The sequence below is a fragment of the Cottoperca gobio genome, chromosome 3, assembly GCF_900634415.1.
Source record: "Cottoperca gobio chromosome 3, fCotGob3.1, whole genome shotgun sequence".
Lineage (NCBI taxonomy): Eukaryota > Metazoa > Chordata > Actinopteri > Perciformes > Bovichtidae > Cottoperca > Cottoperca gobio.
In genome coordinates this window covers 15,375,295-15,399,570 of record NC_041357.1, presented here as the reverse complement: position 1 = coordinate 15,399,570, position 24,276 = coordinate 15,375,295, and the positions used below count along the sequence as shown (strand labels likewise).

At 41.0% G+C, this 24,276-nt stretch overlaps 1 protein-coding gene across 3 annotated transcripts in view; it reads right to left on the bottom strand.

Moving 5' to 3' along the window:
- LOC115004518 (protein diaphanous homolog 3-like) overlaps positions 1–24,276 on the bottom strand; it is a 167,192-nt gene that overhangs the window by 59,768 nt on the left and 83,148 nt on the right. For all 3 annotated transcript variants that reach the window (XM_029426166.1, XM_029426180.1, XM_029426174.1), the window contains 4 exons: positions 21,719–21,958; positions 18,620–18,749; positions 11,030–11,154; positions 6,904–7,068 (listed from right to left, as the gene is read on the bottom strand). In XM_029426166.1, the coding sequence (XP_029282026.1) occupies positions 6,904–7,068; positions 11,030–11,154; positions 18,620–18,749; positions 21,719–21,958 (660 nt within the window). The remainder of the gene's footprint in view (positions 1–6,903; positions 7,069–11,029; positions 11,155–18,619; positions 18,750–21,718; positions 21,959–24,276) is intronic.

Genomic DNA, 24,276 nt, shown 5'->3' with positions numbered 1-24,276 from the left:
ATGATTTAATAGAGTGCTAGCATGATTGCCGTCCTGATCAATAGCCAGTCTCTTAAAGAAAGGGAGTCTGGGCTTTTATCAAACACCCAACTCATCCTCCTCCTCCTCCTGCTCGTCGTCTCCCCTCCTGTTACGTTATTCACACACCCTGGCTTGACAGGCAGGTCAGTATAGGAATAGTAATGCCTCCAACATTAATGGATCCAAACAAAAACACACACACAGTACAAAAACAACTGTGTTGTACTTGGAAAATCACAGTGGCACAATAAAGAGGGGCAGTCACTTATCGAGCCCCACTGATAGACTTTTATTAAGTCTGCATACAAGTGACCACAGGCCAATCTCACGGAAGACATTTTGACTTGCAACAGAGAAGCACAGGCGTAAATAATTAAAGCAACATAATGTAAGATTCTGTAGTTTTGTGATTTAGCGCCTCTTCAGTTTCAGAGGGAAATTTGCTTATACACTGCAGTCATAAATATGGACAGATGTACACATACGTTTGTTATGATTATATTACTTATAATCAAAAACTAGCAAGTCGACAACTTTGATACAGCAGCTGTAGTTAGCAGCAGGTTAGCGGTTACTTTAGTTTTCTGTCCAATATCCTGTGTTCTCTATGTTCGAGTAAAGCTGCATACGAACAGTCAAAGTATAAAGTATAATAGATGTTCAACATCCGCACACTGACCTTGATGTTTCACTGGAGAAAATATGTTGTTCTTATTTATGCAGATCACAATTAAATGTCAGCTTGTTGGCAGCTTACCAGATAAAAACAACATTTATCTAAACTCACTCGCATAACAAGACAATAGCAGCTAACGACACTGGTGTGAACAACTCAGCAGATTTATAGAAATTCAGAAGAAGGAGAGTTCTGAAGAGGAAGAGGAATACCAAATGGCTGTTCAGAGCCCAATTTTTTAAATAAAGCCAACTCCTCCACAGAATTAACTTTGATTTGATGTAATAAAACTGTCAGTTGCTCCTGGCAACCACTGGTTCACAAATGACTATGTTTTTAATGAGCATCCAATCTGGTAAATTACAGGCAGAGAGGATGAGGAAAATAAAAGGGGAAGGACAAGAGTACTGACACATAATACATTTTCAATAAGGAAGAATTAAGTGATCCCAGGTTAGTTAGTCAGCCGAGATGGATGTCAAATGTGAACATAGTGAAAACTCTGACACTCCTTCCCCTCTCTACTATCGAGCAGCTCTCATTAAAAAGTCAAATTAAATTACTAAAACAGAATGTAAAGATAGTTGCACTATAACAACCAAACAGAGCTGTCACTACCCTCAACACGAATAACTTTGTACAGACAGCGAGCTACTCAGTGGTGAAATAAGTGCCGTTTGCAACAGCCTCACAGATTGGACTGTCGATTCCATTTAACAGTATTTTTAAACCAAATAACTTATAAAAGACATACGTGTCGTGGCAATTTATCATATAGTCTTCTTTTATGTTATCTCTATAAAGTTGTTTAGCCTTACAGTCAGCTAACCCTGTGTTTCCTCACAGTGGTCAAACACATAGTCTGATGTGTGTCTGCTGGGATTTGACAGACAGTAGGGCGCCACTTTGACCATATCGTCAGGCAATTAGCAGACGGATGTTAACTGTTGTGATTAACGTGTGTGATGTCTCTGTGCCTTTTGCCTTTTTGGCTGGGAGAGCCATAAAAGCCAAATATTTTTAAATGTATTTCCTTGAGAGCCATATATTTAATAAAATTGAGTTTTAAGTATATCACGTCTCCGAGTACTAAAAGCGGTAAGCAGTGTTTCCCTAACCATTGTCTGTGCCCCCCTCCCCCCCAAAGGAACCCCGCGCCCCCCTCTGATTTTTATTTATTTAATATTCACAACTCACTTTTCACATTGAACAGGTGATCTTTTATTAAATAAACTAAACTAAATGTTATTTATCTAATTTATGAGCACGTTTCTGTGTCTAATGCACTGGTGTCAAACTCAAGGCCACAATTATATCCAGCCCGCGAGAAAATATAATTTTTCTATCACAACTGGCCTGCCGGTTTTGGTAATTAAATCAATGCCCCGGGACAAACTGACGGGTTTGCGATGTGATGAAAAGAGCGGATTAGTGCAGGATGCGGGAGAAGATGCAGGTGAGCTGACGGTGCATCACCGCATCATACACCAGGAAGCGCTGTGTTGTAAAGCTCTGGAGATGGAACATGTAATAAGCACCGTAACACAGACAGGTAACTTTATAAGAGTCAATGTAAGTCTTTTCCTGAGGAGACACATGCTGAACATGGTGATGCGATGGCTGAGTCGAGGGAAAGTGCTGAATAGATTTTTCGAGGTGCGTGAGGAAATCTGGCAGTTTTTGGAAGCAAAGGGAAACACACCACAGATGTCTGGGACGAAAAGTGGCAATGTGAGCTGGCCTGTTTGTGCGACATAACGAAGCATCTTACTGTTAAACCTGCAGCTTCAGGGCCGTGTGATCACGGACATGTATGATGCAGTGAGAGCTTTCCAAGCCAAGCTGCCTGTGGGAGACTCTGATGCAGAAGGAAACTTTGGTCACTACGTGTTTCCAAACACTGAAAAACCATCCGTCAGCAATCCATTTGCAGTTGACGTGGAAACAGCACATGTGAACATCCAAATGGAGCTGATTGACCTCCAGTGTAACGCCACACTCAAGGCAAAGTGTGACTCTGTGGGCGCTGCAGTTTCCAAGCTTCACCCCCGAAATGATGCCTTAATGTTGACCCTCTCTGTGATTGAGTTTGACACCCCTGGTCTACTGCTTGCTTTGCGCAGTTTCTCTTCTGCTGTTTCTTGAAACAGTCTGCGAACTGGTCATCGAAAGAGCCATAGGTTCCCGACCCCTGAGCTAAATTATGCTTAACATGCATCATTATCAATAATAATGATGACACGCTGAAGTTTAGCAGGTATAATGTTTACAATGTTCACAATCCTAGTTTAGCGTGTCAGCATGCAAACAGTACAGCTGAGGATGATGGGGAAGTCAGTAGTTTTGCAGGTATGTAGTCATTACCCACTAATTGATTGTGGTGCTGGATCAAAAGGTAAAGGGATCAAAGTTACTACAAATCATCCATGAACCATGAAGGTCAAATATCACAACAATCCAACTATTGTTGCAGAGGTATGCCAATAACAACCAAACATGTCCACCTGCTGATGGCGCTCGAGGGAAAGAGACTGAATCACAAAAGTCATGAGGGTAAATCATCTGGGAATCATTAATGTCTGTGCAAATTGTTAGGCCACTTTATCAAGTAGAAGTCAAGATATTTCACTAAATAAGTGAAAACGTTGGTCTGCTGGTGGTGCATGTGGGAAAGTCGGAATATTACTAAAAGTCATTAGGATTGATCCTATAGGGGCCCTAAATATGTGTAGCAAATTTCATGACAATCCGCAAACGTCTACCTCGTGGTGGCACAAGAGGAAGTCAGGGCACCAGAATCAATCGTATTTTTCCTCTTGAGACCATGAATGTCAGAACTAAATGACATGCCAATCCATGATAACGTTTATGAGTTATTTCAGTGGCATACTGACCAATCAACAAACCAACTGACATTGCCAATTCCAAGTGCAAAAAAAGAATGGCAGGTGGTTTCCATAATACGGCTATGCAGTTCACAGAAGAAGTCTGTAGAGGAAAAGTACATCTTATTTAAAACTGGACCCTTTACTGCTGCCAGCAGCGGGAAAACAATGATTAGTCAATAACGGGTCAATACAACAAGTGGGCCTGTTTAAGAGAGGATCACACTTACACTTCACAAAGAGAATAGAACAGGAAAAAGAGCAACTAAAGAACATTACATCAAAACATTCCAGTAAAAACAAAAACAATATGATCACAGTCAGCACAAAAGGGCATCACAGAAGCAATTAGCAATGTTAGAATAATAAAAGTAAAAAAGAGTCACATAAAAACAGTAACATAAAAAAGTTAATTTTAAGCACAGGTAAGGCAGGTTTCATTTGTTTTTTAAATCTGAATTATTCATCTATATTGTAAACAATTATATAAAATATTGAAAGCAAAAATGATCTAACTACTGAAAATTAATGAACTGCAGGAACATTGATTTTGAGAGAGGGGGAAGAGTCTGAAACTACAAAAAGATGAAGAGTCATGTTGCGTTAGGCTTCTGACAACACATTCAGTTTACTGTAATGTTGCGCTGAAGGAGGGAAAGAGGTGGAGAGAGAGAGAGAGGTAGAGAGAGAGAGAGGTAGAGAGCAAGAAAGAGAGAGAGAGAGAGGTAGAGAGAGAGAGGTAGAGAGAGAGAGAGCAAGAAAGAGAGAGAGAGAGGTAGAGAGAGAGAGAGCAAGAAGAGAGAGAGAGAGAGAGAGAGAGAGAGAGAGAGAGAGAGAGAGAGAGAGAGAGAGAGAGAGAGACAGAGAGAGAGAGAGAGGCAGAGAGAGAACCAGCTCTCTGAGGAAATTGCCCTCCACTCTCCTTCATCACTGCAGGTCTGCTTCCCCCTCCTCCTCTCCTGGATGTCCGCCATTAGACACGCTCAATTGGATTCCTGTCAGATGTGCGGCCTCGCCCTGGGTCTCCTTCCTACGGGTGACTGAGCATGCTGTACGTGTGTGTACGAGTGTGTGGGTCCGTCTTTGTGTGTGAAAAAGCTAAGCAGCTTTCCCTATAAAAATTGCCAACAGAAAATGACAAACGCATACAAACAAACAGGCGCGCACACACACATTATGCGAGCAATATACACACAGTTCAAGGCTCAGTTCGACTCAGGCAATGGTCTAGAGGCAGCACACACCTATTAGCATGGTCCTTGGCACAGCAGGGTAAATGCTGACACAGATTTGACCGAGAGGTCACGGTGCTGAGATTTACTGTATGCCTACGCTCATTGACCTAGCCTTGGCTTCTCCCAAGATATGTCCGTGTGAAGTGACCATTAGAACGAATTGCTGACCTAAAGCAGTGAAATAAATAGCTATCTTGGGAGTTTTGACCATATAACGCGAGTCTTTATAACACTTGGCTTGTTCACCTTTCACTGGCAGAGTCATTAACTGTTATGTTTGGTCAGAATATAAACACTACTACAGCATAACTCGAGCCTGAACCGTGGAGCTAAAACAACAGGGATTACAGCTGCAATATGTGGCAATGTTCTGCCAATAACGTAGGTTATAATATTATTCTCATTAATATCAATTTCCATTAAAGCAAACACATGGAACATATTTAGATTTGCATCATTCACTCTGGGTCTGACTCATATCTGAACACAGCCAGTGATGAACTGAGTTGAGGCTATTAAGGTGAGGAAAAAGAATCACACCACAGAGAAGTCCTGGGATCAATAGCATCGGGGGAAACAAAGGAACAGTGAGGCTAAAAGCAAAGCATCTGGGAATATTTGTTGTTGGATTGCCTGTGAAGATTGTGTGTAGTGTCGTTACTTAAGTCTCAGGGTAGATCCCACATACAGCGGCAAGTGTTAGGATGTGAAATTGATCATACAAGAAGGGAAGAGGGCAGGACTAATGAAATAATTTGTGCTAGGATACTAGTACTAGGATCGTCAAATCAGATTTACACAATTATCCTGACCAAAATAATTCACAAGCACAATATTATCCAAATATCTATAGCAAAAATATGACTTTTTACATTTCTTGTAGCTTTAAGTAAATGTGTTCTTTTGAAAGCTGGACAGTGTTAATGTGGTTTTCCCTTGTTAGCACTTGGCTTAACCATGGGTCCTTTTCTTCAAGACATACTCTGTATACTATGCAATTCCCCACAACAAGTCTTTTTATCTACCAGTAGCACATGAAAGCCTGAACAATACTTATGCAGGTAATGTCTACATCAGGCGCACAACAACTACTCTCCCTGAAAAACCAACACATGTACAGACAGAGCTTTTGGACTACAAGAACATTTAAAGCATAACTAATGGCAAAAAGGCAAATAGGCATGAAATCCATGTGTGTGTGTGAGGTAGATGTTAAGTTGGGGGCAGGGCAGGAACTTTAGTAGGCTAATTAGCTACTATTATCTGTCGCACCCAGTGGCCTGTGCCACTAATCCCGCTGATTAAACACAGTGGGTCTCCACAGCTCCACAGCTCACAGTAGCGCCAGACTGATAAGGCCACAGAGCTCAGTGATGACATAAATGTCTGGGTGAGACTGGACTACACAGGACTGGCACTGTTCTGCTTCGCTTTATACCACAGGACACTGATGTGAGAATCACAAAAATAAATTGAGGTTCAGTCTTGATGCAGACAACAAATAAAAATAGTAAACGTTTAAAATGCAACGTGTGCATGATTTAAATATTGTTAAAAGGTTGGCTTACATCAGTGCTACTCACAAATGTAGTTCGTAAAGCCGGCATATATTTCCACATATCATTAGTTGATATAAGACACGAAATGCAAACACACCCGTAATTTAAAATATGTGTTAATTATGCTTTAATGGTTTTATGGAACACCAGTCCACATGAATTGACACTGTAAAATGTTTTCGTTTAATAAGTGTAGTTGCTTAAAAGTATCTATGTGGCACAATTCAAATTGTTTCAATTAACATCTTTCTGGTAAACATCAACTAAAACATAAGTTAAAGCTGCATTAATTATCATTCTTTTAAATGTTATATTAAAATGTAATCATATACTTCCTGTAACGCACAACTAATCCAGGTACTGCTAATCCCACTGAAAATCAACTCATTAAACACAAGCCCCCCCCCCAATCACTATCAAATGTGAACATTTACAGGAATATGTTATTCTCTGCACTTCCACACAACATGCTCAGAAAAAGAAGCTTTCCTGATTCTAAGGCTTAATGTACGGAACAGTGTACTCACGGTAAACATGGCGCGGAAGTTGCTGAGATCAGTAAACAGCTCGTCCACAGAGGTCTTCTTGGGATCAACGGCAAAGTACTCCAGCATGTTCTGATATAGCGTCTCCATATTGCTGTGCATTATCACCAGCTTGCCATACTGCTCCCTGGCCACCTTGCTGAAGCTGTGGAGGTTGTGGTCAAGGTCACCAACACACATGTTACAAATGAAATGTTTATTAAATGTTGCAGAAAGTATACTAATCCCTTATTTAAAAGCAATAGAGGAAGTGTAGAAATAAAACCAACCCCAAAGCATTCACATTTGTTGTCATAAGGATTAAAAGCTAGAAAACAGAATTTCAGTGGTAAACTGCGATGCTGGCATGAGGAGCTCCGATACTGTCAGTCAAGTCACTGCTACAATGTGTTCACTGCCATGACCCCCTGCAGCCCACAGCATCTGTGACTCATGTCTGGCTGCTGGCAAAGTGTGTTGGTTTATTTGACATGCACATAAAATATCACAAATCAAGATAGAAATTAATATATTCCACTCTGAAAACAAGGAGACCAACATGCACACATGGGCAGGTTTTACCGCACTCAAAGTTCAAATTGTTTTATCTTCAACCCCCCCCCCTCTGCCAGACTGTCATTTCAAAAGCAATCCAATCAGATTATAATTCACTGAAAAGCTTTCTGAATTGTGATGTCACAATCAATGTAAACACAGCAGATAATGGCGGATTTGCGTTTAACTGCGCACTCGACACTGGTTCCGTGCCAAATGTGGCAGCAAGTACAGTCCAAGTCTGCTTATGCTTTTTAGGCTGACTAACCTTGGAAATGTGCTTTTTACCCCGACTGCGTGGACCAACGATGTAGTGCCAAGCGCTGGTCCTCACAGACATGGATATACAACACAGAGATTTACTGTAGCAAAATATTACTTGTTTTAAGAGTGCCTGTGCCGTAATCGTTGCCCAAACTGACTAGCAAGGAAGATTGAAGAGCATTAAAAGGTTCTCCCGGTTAATCTATAACAAAGCAAAGGACAGCTCTGCTATGTTGATATCTGAGAAGTGCGTGGATGAGGATAAATAGGTAATAGTTGTGTCAACTTAAGCTGGAGAGGTGTCAGTGTCAGAGTGATTGGGAGAGGGAGAGCATGAATACACATCCCCGGGCACACTGTGAAGAAAGTCTACTGTAAGTCCCCACACACACACACAAATCTAACAAGTTGAATTTGCTGTTCAAAAATAATTCATAGTTATATTATTAGCACTTGTGTGTCATTATTAATTTCCAAAAGCATATCCTGAGCTGTTTTTTCAACATACTGATCTTGTTTAATAACAGTCAAAGCTTTTTATGGAGGAGCAAAACACAATCTGGGTTAGAATCAGTGTGAACCATTCTGCTTCTTTTAAAACGTCTGGGTAACTCTCGGTGAGAATCAATGAAGAAAGAAAATGATGTGTCCCTAACCAGCAGTCCTGCTAATAACCCCAACAATCCTGTTCCATGGCAGACAAGAAGCAAAAGTGACTGTGTGTGTGGTATTACAATTATGTGGGCAGCCTCTTTGGCTCCTATCGAGCACCTTTATTACAGCTCAATTGATGGACCTATTTGACGTCTGGCCTCCGTTGAATCTGGCTGGGGATGAGACTACCTGTCCACAGCTGGGTAAATGCAGTTCAACAGCCACTGCTCCCAGATTGACTCGTCAGTAATATCGTTGCAAGCCAGGAGCTGGGTGAAAGAGGCACGAGGAAAAGCCTGAGCAGGTGATGGAAAGCAAGAGAGGAAGAAAAGAAGAAATAGCTGAGAGCGATGGTTGATAAGTATCATGGGGTGCAAAATGTTTCTCCTCCCCCCTGTTCCCCGCGCTCTTGACTTCTTCCCTATTCCAGAGAAATCAGTGGTCAACTGCAGCTCATTCTCATAAATTCTGTTCAAGCTTTCTTTCTTACTGATCCTTTGCTGTTAACCCCCCCTCCCTCATCATCATATTTCCATTTCCCATTCTCCTTCAGTTACTCACGTTTTAATATGCCTCCATTACAATCTGAGCTCCCATTCAGTGTAACACTAGAATAATAATAATACAGTATCTGTATACTCGAGTGGCGCATGAAGCAATAATGGGAGTTTTCAATGTCACCAATGTGACAGTCCAGGCTTCCCGTGTTTAGCTGGTGACTGTAGACTTTGCGGGTTGGAATCATTACTGTCGTCAGCTGAAGGTGAAGCCGCCATGTGTAAAGTTTAAACTTGATTGTATCATCTTTAAAGAGGCTTCTTCAGGATGAGCCGAGAAGAACTTCAAGAATAAAAGATCACATCTCCTTGAGTTTGATCTTTTGCTTTTAGATATCCCATGACCTGAATGACTGGGAATCTTCAAAGATATGAGTATCGTTTGGTAATGGTCAGTATTCTCTCAAGTGAGATGATAGAAAAAGGGTGCGGTCAAAATTCCCTTTAAAGAGCTTGATTATATAAACAACTCGCCAATATTGATTTAAAATGTACTTGTAATGCAATACAAAATATGTAGGGGAAGAATTCAATAGAGTTAATGTAAAGATGCACAAGTCACATACCTGTGTTGTTTCAATGAGTCAGGAACAGGATTTAACACTACACTACACTACACTACACGTTATGATGCTCAGATCTCATTTACAGCTTGTGGATGCAGGTTGTGACCATTAATTAGGCTACCAATCCAAACTGCAGTGGATCTGATGCCTCAGCTAACAAAAGTTAATTGCCGACTTCCGTTAAATCGTGCTTTGTGGATTTAAGTTCCAAAAATATGAGCACAGTGAGGAGTGGGATGTGGGATATGGATGGCCTTGGGGTGAATACGACATCTGAGCAGAAGAATGACATCTTGATCAAATATGTGATAGTAAGCCCTAATGAGTATATACGCGAGTGTGTGTGTGTGTGTCGATCTGACGTTTGGTGTTTTCATTTTTTATTAGAAGCCTACAGTAAGATTTCAGATTTAATTTGCACATTTGATGGACTTTTTAATCAGTGTTGCTAAAAATAAGACATTTTTTGTGCAAGGCACCTGGAATTGGAAAGCGACGCAGTGAAAGACAGAGCTGTCAAATCCATTCTCAGTGAACCTTTCTGTGTGGCACTCAAGTTCTCTGCTAACGACTGCAGGAAAAGCCATCACTGCCCCAGCCCCAAGGCTATCGATCAAAACTACATGAAGAAGGCTAGGTACTGGTGTATTATTGAACACACACTTACACACCTGGTCTGAGACATGCCTGTCAACCTGATCCACCAGAAGTACCTCAAAGGACAGTGAATAATTAACACTGCTGCCAAACAAATATGGACAGCTGTCAACAAATAAAGCTAAGATAAAGTGCTTATTTATGTTTTTGTGAATTAGCGCTTTTGCTTAATTATCATTAACTGACAATTAAATAAAACATTAAAATTCTTGATCTCGTGTTCCGTCTCCGGGAACATACAGCAATGACTGACGTTGTGAAAGAGAAAGAGTGACAGAAAGACGAAGGATGCTCTCCTCTGTCCCAACTCTCCCTCTCTCATCTTCGTATCTTCATTTTCAAGTTGCCCTCAGCGTGAAGTATCCTTCAAAAAAAGAGAGCGGAGACGGGTACTGGTACCTAAAAACTTGACTATGGAATGGGATGCCACTCATGGCTTCTACACATCACCCACAGCTGTATTGAGAGATTCACAATGTGTTATGGATAGTTCTTGTAGAAACACAGCGGTGAGAATGTTTGATTTGGAGGGAGAGGAGCAGAGTCACCTTCTCGAGTTTTCACGACAAAATGTCTTAAGAAAATTGCAGATGGGGGAGGGAGGCCAGGTTTAGGGTAACATGAATACAGTATTTCATCATGTAAAAGGTAAAGGGAATGTATTTTACTGGGCGTTTGATCAACCAAAGAGACTTTAGATTTCCTTCCCTTCATACCACAAGTTCAGTTATGTGTTAAGCTATGAAAACTTGCTCTTCTGCAGCACCACGGGAAACATAAACATTCCAGCACCAGTAACATTCTGATTCATTACAGTTAACTCGTTGAATAATTCCCCAAACTGGTGGGTGAATGAATGCGTGTGTAAAAGGATATTGCCATTTTAGTGAGGAACATGTCGTTGGGGTCATCTGGGGAGGAGAAAGTCTCCAGGTCTCTCTCCAGCTGCAGCAGCTGCCTCTCCATCTGCCTGAGGCTCTTCTCCAGATTCTCTGCAGACACTGACACACACCCACGTATATCAAAACACACACACATTAATAAAAGCACACAGAAACACACCCACATGCCAAGGAAATGTGAAGAAAGAAGCAGAGAGAGAACAACTCAATTACATGTACAATCAAATGCAATGTTATTGTGAAGCTCTGAAAGAAACAGAGAAACAACATATGCAACAACAACAAAATAACAGGGAAATAAAACAAGAGGCGCTAGCTCAATTGCAAAGCATGGTAATTGTGAGTTCACCCTGTGCCAGAAACACCATGGGAATAAACAATGGGAATAAACAATAACTGAGGAAAGAAATAAACATCAAGTGAAGGTACGTTCAATACATATCTTTTTATTATTCTATTTGCCTCTCTTACATGCTCATGTGTATTTATTTCGTAAACAATTAAATGAATACAAGATCACGTTGCCCTTACTGACACACATACTGTCATGAAAGCAAACACCTGCTATAAAACAAAAAAAACAGAGTAACCGATTGAAGTATTAAGATGACTGTTGGAGTAGAAACATTTCGACGGCCTTCTTCCTTTGTCTTTAGTCGTATTAACAGGTGCATGGATCATGCAGGTGGGAGAGCAGGGGAACACTGAGCCTAACTTTCTGTTAAGTTGGTCATAGCTGACACTTTAAGCTAGTCACTGAATATAGCCTATGGCTTAAATTACCCTGATTAGACCCTGCTTGACAAAAAGGCATAAGCTGCTTATTTTTAAGTAGTTTCAAATGTCCCTTGATCCTAATACATGCTTTAAGAAAAGGGAAAAAAAGAGAGAACTTTAATGAAGCTAAGCTTCTCGCTGAATTTATAGCATAAAAAACGCTTTACGGATGGAAACATAATGTCTTGGACAAACTGGGTGGCAGTAGCTCGGTCTGGAGGGTCGCCGGTTCAAGTCCCCGAACGGACAAAGTATGGACAGATACTTTGAGAGGTACCAGCTAACCTCCTGGACACTGCCGAGGTGTACTTGAGCAAGGCACCGGACCCCCACACTGCTCCCCGGGCGCTGATAATATAATAGATGCCCAATGCTCCCAATACAAGGATGGGTTAAATGCAGAGACATTTCCCTGTGAGTGCTGTGCTGTTCTGTGTACATGTGTGTGTGATCATTAGAAGAGGTTCCCATTTCCATACCGTCTTGGAAACACACACACACACACACACACACACACACACACACACACACACACACACACACACACACACACCGAAATCTTAACTACAAATATTCAAATAAATAAATCTGTACGGTTGTACAGTTCGTCTTTAAAGAAAAGTCTTTAGTGGAGTGAGAGTAGTCTTTTCACTGCAGCTGAGCATGTGAATGTAGGTACAAAACTACACAAGTCATCCAGCTGGCTGAAAAGAAATGGTATTAAGCTGTCACTCATGATTGAGAAAGAAGACCAAACAAACTGTAATAAGAACTTCCTCATACTGTATGACATTAACTACAGTCCATCTACTGCGTCTGTACCTGACAAATGGTTATCACATTGGTTCTTTCTACTCATTGGACATTTAACTTTTTCCTCAAAGTCCTATTTTTACTCTTACTGCTCTTATTCCGTCTCTCGGCACTGGCATTAATAGTTAACAGTCACTGGGAATGAAGGCATTGGAAAGGCTACAGCTCACCATTCCTTTAAAATCCTGTTACAGAGTACATTTCCTCCAATGACGTCTCAATCAGAGGAGTATTCAGAGAGTGACTGCTCTGCACCGCCTGATTGTTACATTGATTTTGGTAAGCCTGCCAATCTGGACGGTAAAAGGAAAGTGGAACCCTGTTTCAGTAGGGGTTAACTAGAAGATTACAGCCAAATATTGGATTTTGTGGAAAGAAATCTTCATATTTTTATGTTTTAGGAAAAATATTCTCAATGTTGAAGCTATTATGGACGTAAAATCGTGTGTTTCACTTGATGTCAATAGAAAATAAAATCTTAAACCATCTGTGTTAAATTAAACCCTGGATTATTTACCATACAATTATATTTCAAAGATTCTTTACCCCTTAAAGCTGGGGTCGGGAACGTATTTGGCTGGGAGAGCCATAAAAGCCAAATATTTTTAAATGTATTTCCTTGAGAGCCGCATGAACTGCTCAGCAATCAGCACATGGAAACAGCACATGTGAACATCCAAATGGAGCGGATTGACCTCCGGTGTAACGACACCCTCAAGACTCAAGGCAAAGTGTGACTCTGTGGGCGCTGCACAGTTTCCAAGCTTCACCTCCGAAACGATGCCTTCATTTTGGCCCCCTCAGTGATTGAGTTCGACACCCTCTGGTCTACTGCTTGCTTTGCGCAGTTTCTCCTCAGCTGTTTCGCGAAGGGCCCCCACACACGTGTGCACACAGTTAGTCAGAGACAGAGCGGAGGAAAGGAGAGGGGAGAACTAAAACAAAATCCGCTGCTACATTTTTAACTTTAAAATGACACAATATAATTATTTATTACTTGTTAATCATGTTAAAAAATGTCAGCTCAAAATTGTCCGCGAGCCGTATCGCGTCATCGAAAGAGCCATAGGTTCCCGACCCCTGCCTTAAAGTCACCAATGCGCTAATCAATAAGTTGAAAAAGTAACGATTCATCTGTCTTAAATGGATGTAACAGAAACTATAGCAATAGCAACAGATGTTTTGCGGACTCAAATCCAAACCAAAAAAATATTTGACAAAAAGAACACAAGTTTACACAGGTTAACTACAAAGATAGGAAAATTAATGACGTGTTAATTGGAATTCAAACATGACAAATGTACATGTTTATTTGTATCTATTGTATCATGTATTTACCCTATTTATTATATTGTATTTTTCATTTTTAAAGACTTAATTCCAATGGAGAGCGATTATAATCTTCTTAAACAGTAAAGGCCTTTATCTCCTCTCAGGTCCTGTTTTATTGTGCTATAGGTGAATGTTGTAAATTAATTGAGTGTGTTCTTATGCGACTATGTGTTAACTACTCTAAGCTGCCATTATGACCAGGTCGCCGTCTTGTTAAAGACATAATGTATCTCAAGAGATTTCCTGGTTAAATAAAGGCTATAAATAAAAAGGTCTTTATGAGACCGCATCAACAACTTAATAATGATTTATACTTTTTACAGTGACGTATTGTACAACATTTTAGGACGAGGAGGCTGTTGAAAGATATGAGATGTCCTTCCTTTTAATAAACTGGGTTCTGTACTAATGTCACGGTCACACATCAGCAGTACTCCAAATATATGACAAAATACTTCAGTTAGTTACAAGTAACATAATAGTAAAATGTCGGCTGGAGCATCGAGAGACATTTATGTGGTTTCGGCGAATCATCTTGATTTCTATAGAAATTCTACGAGTGTCAGAAAACCAAACGGAAATATATCGTCTCAAACCCCTTCTGCCTCTGAGCTTAAAGGTTAATGGCCTCTTTGGGTTCTGTCAACACTTGTAAAAAACTATAAACCTTTAACTAACTAATTAATGATTTCCATACATCTGACCAATGCCCAATATGATTAGTATGAGAGATCAAATTGTCGTAAGTAAACAATCAGAAACTGACTCTTTTGCTACTTTATCATTTCCATTTTAATCTTTGTCTCTTTTTCTTGACAGTCTTCTGCATAACCAAGCAGCCGATATCTGCTGAATGAGCTGTGGGCAGCGTGCAGAAGTGGAAGGAGGCCAGACAAGCAGTCAATGTTAATAGAAATGATTAAAGCCCAGTGATGCACTGAATGAGAAAAGAGCCAGGGATGGGGCAGAAAGCAAAACAGAGCAGGATCTCCTCTTTTCTGCGCATCAAAATCCAAACGGCAAGCTTTTTTTTATTATTCTTTCATTAGGCTCCCCCAGGTGGAGGGGCACATGACCAAGAACGGACATGCAGGTAACAAAAATTGAGGCATATGCTTCGGGAGAAAATCTACCTGGAGTGCGAGTACAGCAGCTGGAACGTTCAGTTAAACACACAGAAATGTGTTTCAAAAACAGATGATGCTGAAGCTCTACACAAACACACATCTGTCACATACAACTCTGGAATTGTGAAATCATTGCCGTGTGGGACGGTGACAAACAGAGTTTTCAGGTCTTCTTTGTTCTCTCTGGCCACCCTGCTCTTGCTCTCTCGTTCTGTGTGTTAAAGCGTGAGTGATTGTTATGAGCAGTGGTGCCTGAATGCCTCTGTGGTCCAGAGGGGTTGCAGACAGATATAGGATGTTTTGGAAGAATAATAATTGGAATATTTGTGGAGGTCAAATCCCCCATTGACATCGTTTTATTACTATGCCAACCTGCTGTGCTATAAATGAGACCGAGTGAAGCACACGACCATGCATACTCACTCACAAACAGCCCCACTACACGCGCAGAGCTCAACTATAGATCATCCTATGATGTATGGAAATTAAGAGACTGAAAAAACGCAGAACTGCCTCCTGAGGCCGAAGCCTGACAGACCAGTGTGACTAGACTGATGGTGCCAGAGGCTGGGAACTGGAGACTTGTAATTGAAGAAATCCTGGTGCACACTCTCAATGTGCTGAGCACCTACTAAATACAAAAAGAGCATGAAGGTCACTGACATGTAAGTTGCACTGTACACTGCTCATACTATATACATGTATATACCTTCAACCTGAGGCTCGTCCCTCGTGGCAAAACAACCGGATATTACAGAAGCCTCTCAATATATGGTTACTCCTCAATGACTCCTCAGGGCCACAGGCATTGAACAGAATCTGAGTCAAAACAGCTTCTCTGTCTTTGTGGAATAAGATGCATGCAGACACGTCTATTTAGTCTTACACATAGCTTTAGAAGTGAGCTGCGTTTCTGCTGCTAAAAGGTGGTATTTGAAGATTTAAGAGCTGAAGTAGCCTGATTGAGCACATAAATGTGTTTGTCTGATTTGAACATCAAGATCTGCAGCAAGTACCACTCGACAAACCACCCTAATTGCACGAACCCGACTGCTGCGTATTGTGCGTGTGTCTGTGTTGAAAAACAAAAGAAATAGGAATAGGAGAGAAAGGGGAAAGAGCGCAAAATAAAAACCAGACAGAGATATAGACACAAATAGATAGACAGAGAGACCCAGAGAGATATTGACAGACATAAATAGATACATAGATAGATAGACACATAGAAAATGACAGAGAGAAGCAGCACACAAGGACTGCTTCTCAATGTCATGAGAAATAATGATTGTAGTGCTGAACAGAAGAGAGAGGGGCAGGAATTAGAAGACAGACACAAAGGAACCCTGATCTAAGCTGCAGTTTTGCTTCCATGAGAGACGCCGGCAATGGGGGAAACGAAAGCTGTGTTACACACAGTCAAAAGACAGCGGCTTTCAGCGCAAATCATTACTGCTACCTCTATCCAACCTTGTTTTCATGCTCAAGTAAGCTCTTTGGTTAGCGTCTGTGAATGTAACACATCCTTTTAGTGCGTCTTCAGGCCTCCCGAATGGCTGTCAGACCTGATGAAAAGGAAGCCACACATGGTTTACAAAGACGAAATGGGATTTGGGTGTCTGAATAGTAGATACGGAGAGATGAGACTCTTAGTGTATGCATCTCATAATGGCACAGGCACACGGAGAAAGACTGTGATGGAGAAGAACACGACAACTATATGGATACAAATATATACTCGCAAAGGGCATGATGTAAGGAGGTTGAAAAAGCTCGAAGAGAGACCCAGCGATTGTGCTTTCCATCGATCTCGCCCTTTTACTTATGAGTCTTGGTCATTGGCTTATGGACACGCAGCACAGTTGGGAAAAATGAAACACTCAACAGGAGCATCGTTATCCGCAGAATATTAAAGCACCAACAAAACCTGGAGGGGTCCTCACGAGGAAGTCCAAACAATAAAGTTGCACATTTCATTTTCTCTTCCTCACCCTTTCATTCTGTCTCTCCTGCTGTGAATGGAGCAGTGGGTAAAATCATCTTTGCAGCAACAAGAAGCGTGCTGTGACAGTACACACACGGCCGCTCACTACTTCCTCCTGAGAGTTGCCCATGGCAATATGAACAAAGACTATGACAGAGTCTGCTCTGACCACCCGGTCTCTCTCTGCTTGCCTGTGACCTTTACCACACTCTAGGCTCCACAATACACTGACCATACTCAGAGCTGTGTGTGAGCGTTTGTGTTGTGTGCATGCCCGCGCTTCAAATTAAATTTTAAAAAACAGTCAATTTGAGTTAAAGCAACAGCGAAGCTTAAACTACATTTAAACTCTAAAGTCTATTGTTATTCATCTGAGCAGTAGACATGACATGAAAATAAACTGTAACTGTTGTGCTACAGAAAAAGATTAATGTTCCTATCAAACCGCAGTGCAAATGAGCAGCGTGTGGCATAGATCAAACAACAAACTGATAAAATACAACGCATGTTTACATCATCAACAAAGCATCTAATACCAGAATCATCCCCAGAGAGCTACAAAAGTAGAAAGGTAACAGTAAACCTTAAAGTAAAACAAAGGAAAACAGAAGAAGAGTGCTCCATTTCTGTCTTGGTAAGAAGGTTGGCATTAGGTCATTCTGTTTATCATTAAGCTCTAAAAAAAACCAACATCCTTTAATAACTGGATCTATCATTACTGCTCAAATACTGTCAAAGCAAGCAAATATGAAAAACTAAATATAATATCAACTGTAATTTGTGTTAATAGAATATAATTGAACATGTTCACTCACTGAATCTCTTTAAGTTCCGCATGTCACCGCTGTGTTCGGGTGCAGTGATCTTGAACCCAGACTCTCCCCTGAGATTACGTTATAGGAGCTCAAGTAAAAGTACTTTATTTTGTCTGGCTGCAATGGATCTCAGGGGTTAAACTTAACTGATTTGAAATGAAGCAAGGTTAACATGTTATAAGGTTAATTATATTGGTAGTTTATACGGCTGGACAACCCACACAGCTCATTATTTTTTCATTAGGCTCATATTTCCCATCATGTACCGCTATAATTGTCCATATCATCCCTATTGTTTATGTCAGGCAATATGGCTTAATGACCAACATCAAACAAGAGGCCAAAGCAGACAGACAGTTTGTAAGAGAGAGGGGGAAAAGGGTCTTGTTTGTATACCTTGAATGTTTGCTCAAAGTATAGTCACACTACTTTAGTACTAATTAAGTATTTGTAAGACCACTCGGAAAGTCGCCAGGGATGTTGATTTGGTCGGAAGTGGTTAAAACTGCCTGTGAACTTATTCTGACACCAGCAGGCCAGAAAAACAAAAATAACAGCCATAGTCACACTGTGAATATATCACAGACAGTCGGTGGTAGACGAAGTGTTAAAATGATCAAGAAGCGCGTTTGTTACTTGATAATTAGAGCAGGGATCCTTATCTGCATAAAAAGACTCACAATAAGTGATTCCTTTCAGATCATATTAATAATATTTACCTCTGCTACATCGGTCCACATGCTCCAGGTCTTCAACAAATGTTATCACATCTGGAAATTCCTCCTCACTCACTTGCGCCAGGAAGTGCAGTAATGTGGTCTTTTGGTCCGCTGACTTAGTGTCCTTTAGCTGTAGTAAAACACATAAACATAGAAAGTTACACACAAAGACCTATGGGAGTAGAAAGATGAACTGTATTTCACTTTGTTTTGTCTAAATACACTATTAACAAATAGATGCTATAGACTGGACACTAAAACTGCTCCGACTAGGGACATGCTGATTGCATATTTTGGTACCTTAGACTTCCCTTGTTAAGTAAAAATGTCACAGGCTAACGGCGGGTGTGCGTAGCCTCTTGACAGCTGCTGGCAGGCTGCCAGAGTGCCAGTGTTGCACTGTAGGGAGCTAGAGACAAAGTAAACAAACTTGCGCTGTAGCCTACAGACCGCATGTTGTTGTTGGTATTAAACAGTAAAGAGCACACCGACATCTATCTGGACCCAAGTGATAATTGCGGATACCTTTACATGGTGCTAATGTGCTGCAGCTGAGCAGATAATTAGCTATCTAGCCTGTAATCTGACATTAGCGGAGCACTTTTCGCAGGGGAATGTTTGTTTGGTCGCTGCTTCAACATGCTACGGTGCAGGACAGGAGCTCATGTTTGCAAGTTATATTAGGAGACTTTAGCAGGAAAGCTAATGTGGGTTGTTGTTGTTCAAAGTCTGTGGCTCTTGTGTTGTGTTGCAGGCTGCCGTGTAGCTCAGTGTAACCGTCTGTTCGGATTATGAAAGAACAAGGACGTTACCGCAATATGCAATATTTGATTGGCTGTATCTCAATAAGGTCTCCATCTACGTAGATGAATAATGGAACAAACACATCTAGAAAATACATTTCTCCCTTTTGGTTTCCAATTTATTTTTCTCAAAAAGACAATACAGGATACAGTGATTTACTATATATGTAGCGGACAACAAGCAATTTCATTTCAGTTGTAAATGTGTTTCTGCTTTAGTGAATTAGAATTAACAAAGGAGTGTGTTCTATAACCATATCTACAGGATGTTATGTGTCATTGTCCTTTATTCAGCGACCACAAGCCCTTTCAGTATCTTACAGATGGTGCTACAGATGATTTCCTGTCTCGTATTCATGCAGCAGAGTAGACGCATATTCACTTTGTGATGACCTCTCCTGTGCTTTGTGCTCCTCTCCCTCCCCCCACTCCCCCCCACACGCAACAATTTTTCAATTTCTCTGATAAATTTCCATCATCGCACTTTTATAGTCTAATTCCAAGATGTCTCTCAGTATCCCCGCCAAACATCCCTCCTGTGGAGTGCATTGCTGTGTATCTCTCTATGTGATCTATTGGTAGACAGCAGTGTACTCAGCCCTGCTGGGTTTAATCATGTTTATATTATCTCCTCCAATCAAACAGTCTCATCTCTCTTTTCATTTCTGTTTTCCCATTTTTTAAAAAGCTTCAAGTGCTCGCTCACAAAAGGTCCCTCTCTGAATTTAGATGGATGGTAATCATAGTTGACAATGTAAACATTTTGCTTTTTCCAGTTGGGCTGGGTGCAATTATTCTGCTGTGTGGAGTGTGCCATGGAATTAAGTTGTCAAACTCGGGGGTAGGCACAAAGGTGATGTCTTCCTCTGCATATCCTGCCTCTGACATCGACGCGCAACGTGGTCCCACAACATAATAGCATGAGGATAAGCAAATAGACACACTGGAACAGCAGCGTTACAAATGCGGAAAAGACAAAACATATTCCTTCATAGAGTTTTATTAATTGACTATATTAGCGTTGCGCTAATGAAACTAATACATCATGTCTGTATCGATATGAATGCATATTTGTGTACGCACATGCACTGCGGTTTATGAGCATAACCACCCAAGTCTAACAGGGCAGAGAGGTGGCAGTGATAAATTGCTGTTGGTTGTTACTGTTGAAACTGCAGTGAATGTGCCAACAGCTGTAATGTAACCACTGGAGGAGTCTCCTGCTCCAGGATTACACTCTGCTCTCACCATAACTATCATAGAGGAAAGCTTACTGTTTCATCCTCATGCCATATCAAATCCAAAGGTAGAGGTATTTGCTATGTTGCTGCCCCACGAAGCATGGGTAGTCCTGCAGGGTGTGAGAACTTCAAAGTGATACTGGCCGTAGCCTCAGTTATCTATTCAGAGCAGGAGAATGAGAATAAAGTGCTCCCTGGGTTTGGCTGCTTTAAGAGATGCCAGGAGATAGACAGAATACAAAACATTTCTTATGGGGCTGACAGTGTTCAATCAAATAAAAGAGTTTAAAACAAAATGTCTAATCACAGCAGCTGCTGTAGATCAGTACGCCACGCTGATAGGGCTCAGCCAAGGTGACATAAAAGAAAAAAAAGGAAATACAACAACACACTGACACGTATGAACATAGAGGCTAACATTCCTTGAAACATGCAACCACACATAAGATACAACACACACACACACACACACACACACACACACACACACACACACACACACACACACACACACACACACACACACACACACACACACACACACACACACACACACACACACACACACACACACACACCCTAAACACTGAATCTGTCAGGTCATCAAATATATTTCTGATGACTAATTGCAAAACAAAACAAAAAAAGTTTGTTTGTCTCTAAACACTATCGATTGCCTAGGACTTGTACTTAAGATGTTAAATGGTGATTTAATATCCATATTGTGAATGGCCATTTAAACATGACATTTTGGATTACATGTAATTATAGACTGCAGTAATGAGAAGAATCTGGCAGGCCTCCTTCACCAACAATCTGTTCAGTGTGTATGTGGCCTTTATACCAAATGTAGATTTACTGTGGTCATTGTAGTATCTGAAAAAAAAACACATTATGGCTGCTATTACAGTGCAACTGTAAACACAGCTGTGTGAACTCTGTTGAAAATGTTTTTTTACATGCATCATTGATGTTGAACCACCACCACTGGAGGGATTAAGGACTACATACTGCATGTGAACAGTTAATGGTAAGGTCAGCATTTCAACCCTCACCTTGCAGAGGGAACTGAGGTCGAAGCCATATGACTGGGCGTTTCGAGAGCCTGCATTCATGTAATTCCCCAGCAGCAGCACAAGTTCCAGCAAGCGGCCAAAGGATCGGCTCTTCCTGACCTCATCACAAGCGGCGTTTACAGCCAGGATATCTGGACGCAGGTTGTTTACCTGCTCGTCAAACTGGAGCCGGAAGAGGATGTGGCTGAGACGAGGATGCAGCCGCTTCACACTGCTCATCTGGGAGAGGAGAACAGATATGGAGGAAACAAGGAGGTGTAAAGGAGAAAATAATATTATGAAAAGGAGAAAGGAAGGAAATGATGTCAAAGAAGAGGGAACAAAGTCAGAGAACATAGTCAAACTTAAAATAACTACAATCACATGTTTGGCACACTCTCACATTCGGCCGATCAAATTTAAAAGACATTTATGCAACGGGCATGCTGGAAAGTGTTGCTAGGCAGTCCTAATAGATGCTGGCACTGATTTGATTTGGGACCCAGGTCTGGTAAGTTAATTGTGGAGTTAGTGTCCATATAGGGCAGGCAGCGGAGGGGGTGGAATATACAATAGGCTGCCTTGGATTACCACTCTCACACAATTAGAGAAAATTGGAAAATATTGCATTGGGCCCAGGGCCTGTCCACAACAGTGATTGTGTGTGTGTTGGGTGGTGGGGAGGGGCGCAGGTTCCAATTGTCTGTTTCACACAACAGCTGGCCGTGCGGTTTGATGTCCTCCATCAAGGGTTTAATTATAGCTACTGTAATGTTATCAAATGACTATTTCAGTCAGTGAGTGAGTGTGTGTGTGTGTGTGTGTGTGTGTGTGTGTGTGTGTGTGTGTGTGTGTGTGTGTGTGTGTGTGTGTGTGTGTGTGTGTGTGTGTGTAAAAAAAATACAAAACGGGGCAGGAGAAGAATATGATAAAATTAAGAAGTAGCAAGGTGCACAAAAAACAAACATAATGGAGCCCAGCGATGGGATATATTATGTGATAAGGATATTGAAGCAGGGGTAAAATAATCAGAGGAAGAAGAAAGAGAGCAAGAAAGGGCCTTCAGAGTGAATGTGTGCAGCTGTTGTTCCCATTAAGGCTACGGAGGGCATTGGACAAAACTGAGCTGCTAAAGGCCGCATTTACAACACGAGGGGACGGGTTCAAACATAACAAATGGACTAAGAAGGAGAAGTTATGGAAATTATATCTATAAATTGCAACCCCAATGAGGTGGTTGGATGGTGAGAGGGAAAAAACAGTTATTTTGATTGAGGGTGCTCTGATCGATCGGCCACTGACCATTATTGGTCTCTATAAAGGTCAATCAGAAGAGCCAATCAGATGTTTTAACCCTTAGAGAACCACATAGACCCATGTGCGTCTTTTTTAAGGGGGGACAGGTTGTCTGAAAGCTGAGACTGAAGATTAATTTGAGATGCAGCTCGGCACTGGGTGTCAAGTTTTTCTAGTCATAAATCTCTAATAAACATTGTGTTTTGGTTAGGCGCTTATTTAACAATGAAGATTTAGAGTGTAGAGCATTATGATCGAAGTAAATGATCAATGCTATCATGTTCTAATATGTCTCATTAGTTGTTGCAGAAATGTTTGTGTTAACATCTTTGGTTCCACAGATTTGGTGGCAAATTTAAACATATTTCACTACTCGAGAATTAATTTTAAAAAAGGTCAGAAATCGCTCGAAAATAACACATTAAGACACCACAACCTTGTGGAAAGCAATAGAAAAATGTATGCTGTGATTTGGAATCAAAAACCTTTGACATATGGAGATCTCTGTTCTGGAAACTGCTCAGAAACCACCCTTATTGCACCTATATACAAACCTAGAAAGGCCATACATCCTCTGAAAGCCCTCAGTCTCTAGTTTGTGGTTGTAAAGTTTCATGAAGCTGTGATTATTCCACAGCTCACAACAGCTCATTTTATACAGCGAGGTCAATTTTCACAAATGGTCTCACTACAATTAAATGGCTGCTATAGGAACAAACATAATCACAAATGAATACAATTGGGCTCCTTGGATCCACAAGAGGTTCTGTTTTCTAGTCATACCCAATGTAAGCAACTCCAGCATGTAGAAATATTCAAACACACCATTTTTAGAATAGGCGAAATGAACACATTTATACTGCATTCAAAAAAGTGCATGTTTTGTGCACTAAACTGCACGGGATTATCATAAAGTGGGCATGACTGTAAAAGGGTATCCATAGAAACCATTTTCATTCAGATATGGCCGTGCCAGATTTTCCATCGCCAAAATGTGGCCTGACTTTGGAGCATTATTTAGCGTTCTTCGCAACAAGCTAGTATAACATGTTATGCTAGCATGTTGCGAAGAACGCTAAATAATGCTCCAAGTCTTAATGGATTGCTTAGTTTTTCTAGTTTCATATGATATCAATATATTCACTCTAGATTAAAACATGAGTCTCAGACGGTTAATACTAATGTCCTTGCTTCCTCAGATGTTCTCTAATTCTCTCTAAGAGCGACACAGCTGAACACAACACGGCCAGGCTTGCAATCTG